Consider the following 9,780-nt stretch of genomic DNA (forward strand, 5'->3'; position numbering starts at 1 on the left):
GCAAATACTCGTAATATCAAGGACTAGTCTATACTCTACATTAAAGACACACAGGCGAATTAGTCCCGACCGTCAGAGTAGTTTTTGTTAGTTTAATATAAACCTTATATAAATATTTTTTATACAAATTTTATTATAATTATTTATACAAATAAATATACTCAATAAATGATAAAAAAAAAAACATTGTAGACAGTTCGTATGCACGTAATTATATAAATAAGGGTTGGTAATCATCCTTATATAATTACCGTTTATGAAATTTGACCAATATAATGCACAATTTTACTTATAAACTGACGAAATTGATGTAACTGTTCAAAGTTCATTTATTTCCTTCCCCAATACTTGAACTTAATCAACTACGAAATAAAAAAAAAATAATCAAATAATCATGATTTGATTCAGTCATTCTCAAATGATGTGCTTACTGACGAATAGCAATTAAATTCGAATATTATTGAAAATAAAAATTATATACGGTTTTACATTCTGATATAATGAAATTTTGACCTACAGAAGTTTAGAACGATCATAATAATATCGAAACAAATACATAATGAAAGGTTTGCCTTCAATATGGCCGTAAAATCAAATTATACTCAAGAGATACTTGTATTTATATCATAATAAGGATTGTTATAAATTGATAAATGTTAATTTATAAAAGATAACATATATATTATTTAAATGTATATACAGAATTCTTAAATATACAATAGTTACTTGAATCTTCTAATAGAAGGAAACTATATGACTAAGAAAGGAAAAAAAGGGAACACGGTTTTCATTCATGCGGAAATAGTTTCCCTGTTCCCAAGGGTGTTAATTTGGGAAAACCTCTCTTTGGATCCCAATAAGGGATTTCCCAAATAAATATCCTTAGGGATCTCTAATAACTTTATTGCTGCATATTTTTAGGCAGACTTTTAACTACATATAACAAAATATTATTTTAAAAGTCAAACCCTTTATAGAAAACAACGGCAATATTTAACGTGTAAGATATTCTGATATAAGAAACAAAGTGGAATGCTCGCTCAAAGATACAACTAGACAAACACTAAAACAAACGTGTGCAAGCTAATAAAAAGCTAATTGCCATCACGGAACGCAAGCGGTAAAAGGCGCTACTTCAATCTGTGAACGAGTTGTTAAAGCTGAGACGTAATCGACATGAAAAGAGCGTCTCAAAGGGCCCTTCTGTTTACACAAGACTATACATCTTTCAAATAGTTCAATGGAATTGTGATTTCTCGAGAGTAATCTAGGCTCCACGTAAGTTCTGTTTTTAAAAACGTGCCTTGCGCGACGAATGACTTTTTCACTTTAGTGACATTTTCCCGTTAGTGTTAGTAATCATTTACGGTGAAATACAGCAAAATTTAGCCGCCAAGCTATAGATTTTTATATCGGGGACACCTCAAACTAGTGGTTAGTTCTCTAATTATTAAATTACGTTTAAAAATGTCAAGTATCTATTAACTTTAGTTTCTTCTCCTTTTGTATATGTCCTAGAAAAATTTCTGACAAAAAATAATATAAAATTATAATCCCTAGTATAAATACTCAACGAAAATGGAACAAGAAAATATTATAGCATCACCAATAAATTTGCAGTGTCTCTTCAAATCTTGACATTGGCAAAATCTTAGGAGTCCCGATGGAGTAATAATTAAAAAAAAAATGTAATCAAATCAATGTAGGAAATAACGAAAATCTATTAATGTTATATAAGAGTTATTCTATAAAAGCGAAATACCACTGAAATACTAATTACGAAATCTCCCAATGGTTACTTACGTGATGAAAGCATCAAAGAAAAAGGGTATTTGGGAATGCTTTTGGTCATTTCCAAATACCCGAATGAAAAGAAATGGGTGCCATATAACTGAAATGCAAAGGCAAGTTTGTTACATTTTCATGGCTAAAATGATGAACCAATAAATGATAAAAATTAGTAGCAATTTCGGAAGCTCAAAAGTTAATATTAGAGATATGTACTAATAAATAGAGATACAAATGTTTCGTAAATTAAAAAATAATAATTTAACATTTCCGAATGCAATTTAGTATAAATCTTTCAGAACACCTGATATTTTTGAAGTAATAGTCTGGTTTAGAGAGTTATACAGAGTATCTCGCGAAAAAGATGTGATGTAACACATCACCGCCTACGTACTAAGCCACCACTAATCACTATGGCCAGAAATTATGAAATTATAAGGCTTCTGTAAGGGTTATATATAAGGGTATATACCTAAAATAACAATATAGGTTGGCGCATTCTTATGTAAACCATACAAAGTATATAACTTTGTATGGTATATTATAATACCTTATTTATTGCAAACTTTTAAAACATTTTATTATGATTTAGATTACTTGATTACTAACAAACAATTAATAATCAAGTAATCTAAACTTTGACAAATTTGGATAACTAACCGTTCTATTTAGTACCAGTTTGTGTACTTTTAGAGCCAATTTTCAGAGTAGCTCATTAAATACTAGTATGTTATACTGTCATAATTCAAGCGCTCATAATAACTCCCTTTGTTAAAGAAATTGTTGACTGCCTATTGAATAAATTAATTTTCAATTCTTTACGCAGTCGATAACGTAAAAACTGGAAAAAACGCATGAACGTCACATACTATGGTAGTCACATTGTATTCGTATGTATATGAAATTATCACTTCCATCAAGTGAGCTGCCTGATTTTTACATATATTCAACATGTAGTAGTAATAGTAAAAAGTATAGAAAGTAACAAAACATATATAAACCCCAAAGCAAGATAATTAGTAATCTTCTCTCGATCAAAATTACCAACTAGATAAAGCGTCACAAACTAAAACATAACGAATGTCGAATTGCTAAATAATACATCACAACATAAAACTCTTATTTTAAGGCATCCTCTAGTTATGAAATAAATAAGTGACGTAATTTTTCTAAATGTTAAAAAAAAAATAAGAAGAATGTGCTCTCCTACTTTGGGAGCCTCACCGCCCGTATGTACTCGTAATAGCGAGGACGAGGCTCCCAGAAATCATTAAACTTACCCGACGAAATATTTACTTTTTTATTAGAAAATATATTACTGCTCTATCAGTTTTATTACATATGTGGTGACAGGTAGAAATTGAAATTATTAGCATCCTTTTATAATTCTATTTGTGAAATTAAACATTTATCTCAGAAAACATGTGTCGAAAAATAATAAAAAATACTTCATAGTATTGCACGCGGTGTGTTTAGCTATCAAGATAGTGGAAGAAACACTAACATTTTTGTCATTTTTTGACACATATTTCTTTAAAAAATGTATACAGTTTTACAGATGGAACTCACCCTTGGTACTACATATATACATACATATTCCTAAATACAATTTTATACACATCTTATTTTAATTAATACAAATACTTTAAAATTGTTACTTACCTAATACTTGATTGAATATTTTGTCAAAATTAACTTCATTCTTCTTCTCCATATATTTATGCATTACGCTCCGAACACTGAAACAAAATTCGATATTATCGATTACATATGTAGGTATCTATTATAAGTTATACCTATAGAGAAAAGCGAGTTAAAATGTTGTTTTATCGTGTTGTTTACTTTGTGACGACCACAAAGATATTTTTTATGTGGACAACTAGGTACATTTAGACTTTTTTATGACCTCTGTAACCTAAAGCTATGGGTTATTTGTTGTTTGTAAGAAATTTACTTGAGTATATTAATAATTCATAAATTACATCATAGCTGAATAATGACTTTGCCCTAACGCCATAGGGATCGCTTTAATACTATTTTCTTGTTCTTCGTCTTTTCTATCTTTTCTATTTTTCTAACAGCTCTCTCTCTCTCTCTCTAACATTCCATAAGTTTTCTCTCTTTCTTTGGATTTTTTTTATACAACTTAGAATGGCAAACAAGCTGACGGTAATATGTACCTAGGTACACCAAATCTAGTCCAGTTTGTTTAACTTTTTTTTAAATAATAGATGATAATGAAATGTTATCCTCGCCACGTAAACTGATATCGCGGGCAGTGAAAGATGATAAGTGACGATGAAAGAAGATCAGTTGGTCCATTGTAATGGTTATATAACAAATAAACCATGATAGTTTAGAGGAGGAGCCGCGTAGAGTTCGACCTGATAAAGTATACTAGATAGCTATATTTTCTTTTATAAAATTAAAATAACATGATCTTATCAAAGGTACATATGATCCATATTCTAAGAACAAATTTTATTTTTTCTTTCAACAAACAGCCAACAATTAAAATAATTTTTGAAACATTTAAAAATAACCTCCATATCTTTTTTGATATATTTCATACAAACGAATATCTTTATGTTATTATAATTCGCTAAATCAATTTTTCCAAGGAATGTGTCTTTATATTTTATTTTACATTCACCCAGTTCCTACGTATATGGACTAAAATAATTAAACATGAATTGCCATAACTGTCACCAACTTGCGTGATTTAAAATGCTGCAATAATCAAATAACACGCAATTACGACCTACCACCGACCTGGGCCCATTTGTAATTTTGATGCGGTAGAAGTTTACATAGGAAAACAACTGTAACTTGTGATAGGTCACAAGTTACAAATTCTCGGAATTTTTTTTCTCAAGAGGAAGAGACTGTTAAAAACAGTGATAATAACCTGCCTCTATTATCAGTATAAGATAGTAGTGGTATACTAGTGCCCCACTAATGAGTAATAGTAGGTGAAAATGAAAGCAGATCACTTAGTGCATCATGACAAATTCATCAATTACTAACCACAACAGTTTCTAGGGAGGCAGTTCATAAATCTACCTCTGCCAATATAGGGCCAAATGATCTGATTTTTTATTCTCTGCTGGAGCTCACTATTGTACAATATTAACCCTTCTTTGCGTGATTTTTTTTTATTGGTGAAATAATTTATGTTCAAAATTAAAGGAAAAATGGTTAAAAAAATAAATTCGACAGCTATGGATTTTTTTTTCTGCAATGGACATTAAAAAGGTATCCAGACACGATCAACTTAAAGTGAAATTATTCTTTTATATAATTTTTGGGCATTCAATGTTATGATGGAAATTTCCACCATTATGCAAAGAAGGGTTAACATTAACAATCCTATTCTTTCATAATATTATACTAATAATGTTTCTAAACTTCCAGATTCTGTATACTAAACCTGTTTGTTTTTTGCATGAAAATTTTAAAAACTGTTCTATGAATGTCTTAACATATTTATTGTCATACAAAATAGTGATTAAAAATTATTGTTACACCTAAATTCCCTGATATAGGCCTTTATTAATTGTGACCATTGCGGTGAATGTAAAATAGGACCTACATTTCATTAAGCATATTTAAATAAGCAGAGTAAAATTATAGGATGTAACAAGAGCCACATAGACGTTTAGCCCTTGATTTCTTTTGTCTACAAAATAGTGATGTTATGATAAAATTCATTATATATTTTACTTTGCTAATGTAATGATAAAAACCTTTAGTATAAAATATAAGAGATAATTCTAATTTCTGTTAAAAAAATTTAATACTAATCTATTGCATTGTTGCTTCAGGTTAAGTCCCTAGACACTCATTATCTGTTTCCTTATAACACAGGGTATTCTAACTTAAGAAAGAGGCAATTGGTGTAACATATGATATTATTATTATTATTTATATATTGAAATAGACTCCTGATATCTCAATATATCTCCAAGAGAAGAAATAAATAACACCTATATAAATTTTGCACTTAGTAATCTGGTAGATAAAACAAGAATGTATCTTTTATTAACATTAATGTTAAATTTGTTTAAAAAGTCATCTACCTACTAACCCTTATTCAAATGTTTACAAATAGCATACATTATCTTATAGCTTTTTATGTAGGCTTTCACTTCCTATAAGCAACAATATAATTGTTTGATAAAAAAAATTTGTTACATAAGATTATGTTGATAAAAATTGACAAACATCACCTATAAACAAACACCATCACTCCCATTTTATCACTGACATTACCATTTTCGATGACTAGGTGGTAACTTCCATACCCTGTAATATTACTGCCATATTATACTCTTCAAATTATACAAAAAAACATACTAGAATAGCAATGCAACTTAATACAAAGCCTTCACTGTAAACTATAACAGTCTTGTTACAAACAATTTGTTAATACTAAACCTGAACTAATAAGTAGAGGTATAACCACACATAAAAATAATATATAGCATAAATTTGATATTATTACAAAAAGCAATTTAACACGGAATTACTTGCTACTAGAGGTTAGGTAGTGGATCAGATATTTCCACAGTTTATATATAGTAATCATTCATTAATTTTGGTCATCAAGCAATTGTGCAGTTAGTTTCACCAGAAAATCTATAGTTTTATTGAAAGATTTTATACTTGGAAATAGTTTTAATAAAACTGAAATATATTTGTACATATTATCTAACTTGCTAACATTACTATTTAAATAGTTCTAATATATTTTTGACATTGTAGTACATATTTTTTGCAATTATTTATCACTATTTCATAGCAATTGTAATGTGAAATGGAATATAAATTCAAATATTTTTTAAATCATTAGACAAATTTATAAGTCAGAAGTTATAATTTAGATCAAAAATTTAAGTTATTTAATTTAAAAGTGAAAGAAAATAAAATAATATTTTTTTGTCTTATTTCAAGAACATACATAATAACTATTTGATCTTAAACCACAGTAAAACTAGATATTTTTGAAGTCTATTTTTTTTATATTACAGTTTGGGAGGGAAGGGATTGTTAATAATCCTTCATTTTCATTCTCCCCTATTATCTCTCATTGGTGCTCTGCCAGCATATACCATTAGTGCAAGCAGGGTAACCATTCCATTATCATCCATTAAAAATAAATACCACAGTTTAATAACAGACTTCATTTTGTAATAACAATTGCTTTAGTCTGAAGTTTATTCCAGTAACAATAACAGATACGAAATAACTAATAACACAAATATTGCTGTTGTCATTATATTTAACCTGTGTTTTGTAATAAGATAGAAATGGTCTGTAATCATTCCATTGTTTCTACATACCCTAATGGGAGACAGATAATTATGTATAGTCTTAATTTTAACACTACCTTATATAAGAATTAACCTATATAAGTAGATAAAAATGAATTGTTAAATGTGTTGAATTGCTAAGTGCAAAGCTCGAGAATGGCTAGACCAATTCAGCTTCATATTTATATTTAATGAAATCAGAGGAAAGTTCTTATGATGAGAAAAATTTAAAAGACTGCATAAAAAAAATATAAAAACAGTTATGTTTCTTCCTGAGATAGACTGCCACATTACAATAGCTTTTGACATAACAAAGCCCATTGGGTCAACTAATTATAAATCCTTCTAAATAGTTATTTATTTTATGCTTTAATATTTAAAAATAAGTGCCAAAATAGTCTAACAAATATGTCAAAGTAGTAGAAAGGTATTTTTTTTTATTAATTGTTAGCAATATCAGGTCAACTTCCACTTAGACCATTCTGGGAACTATTTTGATTATTTCCTGATCAATTCACAATGGTCCAACTGACCTGATTTCATCCTCATCTATTATTCCTCATCAGTACCCTGCTTGTATACCAATAATATAACTGATCCACTTTCATTCATTAATATTTGGTATAAAATTCAAATTATAAATGTATTAGAATAATTCAATAATTTATTTTATAGAATATAATTATTATAATTTATAGAATAATTAAGGGGCAGCAACGGAAATGGCCAGTATTTTTTTTTTGTAATAATTTTAAAAATAAACTAAACAGGTCATTTGATTAAAATCATCGGTAACAAAAGTTAAAGGTAAAAACCTGCTTTCATATATATATGCTATAAGATATAATTAATACAAAAAACTTTTTAATTCTATCATCTGATCTTGGTACACTTTGTTATTTGGATAAAATAATCCAGAAATTACTCACTCACTGTGCTAAGTAAAAAAAAAACAAAATTATAGTTTCAATTACTAAGTTTCAAAAGTGTGATCAAATGGATTGGTCCAGATTTAAAGACATTCAGAAATCTATGAGCAGTTCAATTATTACAATAGAACAAGACAAAAGTCTTGTCCTAAAAATGTCTGACTGAGATCAATAACCCCATCTTTTATTGACAATTTTAAAGTAGTTTTTATTTTACTAAAAAAGAAAGCAATGAAATAGATATCGAAAAATAACACAAGAATTACTCTACTAAGAATCACTGATAAAATCAGTATACAAATTTCGATAGAACGACAATATTAAATTTCTATTATGGTCTAACATTTAAGATCATTACTGTAACTAGGTAGATAGTTTATAATCTTGTTAGAATTGTATTTCCCAACATATTGTTTCAATGTTTATTTACAAATATACTCACTTTAATAATTTGTTTTTCATTTTTGTAAACAAGGAAAAGGGAAACTATGGCCAGAATTATGCTTAGTTTTTCAAGGACGTCTTACTAGAATATTATACCTTGGATCTGGCAAAATTATTTTTTTGCTAGCCCTCGCTGCTGGTGTACATTTCGACTTTTCCATAGCCATCAAGTAGCTGACATCTGCCAGCACAGCCTCGAGGTCCGCCATTTTGAGTCTGAATTTATCACCTACACCAGGGCAATAATAAATAACACTTGTCCACAAAACAAACACCAAGCAACTTTGATTGATTTTTAAGTAATAGTAACAACGTCCCTCACATGACGACTGTCTACAGTTTCACTATAAATTTGTTGATGAGTGGTGACACATGCTGATCATTTACATATTATAAGACTTTTAAACAATTTAGGACCATAGGCGAACATTGCATTACATAGTTAAAATAATAATTAATTACACTCCTCATTCATTAATATTATCACGGACACTTGCAATTGTAAATTACATAAAATCACATTACAAGTAGCAAAAATCTGTACACCACCTCCCGTCACTTCGGATGTACACACACTACTATGGATACTGTACACACATAGATATTATTTCTTGCACATATACATAAGTGACATTCATAATTACACACAAATGTAACGTACTTACATTCGCCAATCAAAAATCAGACGTTTGGATACTTTGCTTAAAAAAATAATTTAGTAATTTAAATTTTTGTTGAAGCAAAAATATACATTCCTCATAGGAATATTTAGGGTTATAGATAATATATACTTAGAGTTAGGATATAAGTTTATATAATATATTCATAAATTTTAAGACTACAAGCCTCAATAATAATAGGAAATAATTTGATTTAACGTTCTTATTTTAATATGTTCTTGCTGGATTCATGAACAATGAAACAGCTTGTTGAGTAAAGCCAAATTTTTGGCGAATTTTTGACGTTCGTAGAATAAAGACAAAAAACGATTTGTTTAATGAACGGGAAAAGCAAAAATGTGTTTAAATTTTTTCCTTGATTATCTACAAACCGGCGGGTTTACCATAAAATGAAATTCCAAAATTTCAGACTCAATTTCGTGTTTTTGTTTATATCAAAATCGGACCAATAAATGGAGTTTAACATTTTGTTTATCATACATTCTATCTTAAAAGTCCAAAGAAACAATATTCTTACATTTTTAATATCTCCAAACGGCATAAATTATGTAATTTTAACATCAAATTTGTGTTTCGTTTGTCTCCGAAATTTCGAAAAACAATTCATAGTAGACCCTCAGTTTTCCA

The 9,780-nt window shown here is 28.5% G+C and overlaps 1 protein-coding gene across 2 annotated transcripts in view; it reads right to left on the bottom strand.

Moving 5' to 3' along the window:
- Positions 1 to 9,062, bottom strand: part of LOC113520648 (G protein-coupled receptor kinase 1) — a 57,228-nt gene extending 48,166 nt beyond the window's left edge. For both annotated transcript variants that reach the window (XM_052897494.1, XM_052897493.1), the window contains exons 1-2: positions 8,570 to 9,062; positions 3,451 to 3,527 (exon numbers count right to left, since the gene is read on the bottom strand). In XM_052897494.1, the coding sequence (XP_052753454.1) occupies positions 3,451 to 3,527; positions 8,570 to 8,682 (190 nt within the window). In that variant the 5' untranslated portion in view covers positions 8,683 to 9,062. The remainder of the gene's footprint in view (positions 1 to 3,450; positions 3,528 to 8,569) is intronic.
- Between the last annotated feature and the right edge of the window lie 718 nt (positions 9,063 to 9,780).

The sequence above is a fragment of the Galleria mellonella genome, unplaced genomic scaffold (genome assembly GCF_026898425.1).
Source record: "Galleria mellonella isolate WM207_F2 unplaced genomic scaffold, CSIRO_AGI_GalMel_v1 utg36, whole genome shotgun sequence".
NCBI lineage: Eukaryota > Metazoa > Arthropoda > Insecta > Lepidoptera > Pyralidae > Galleria > Galleria mellonella.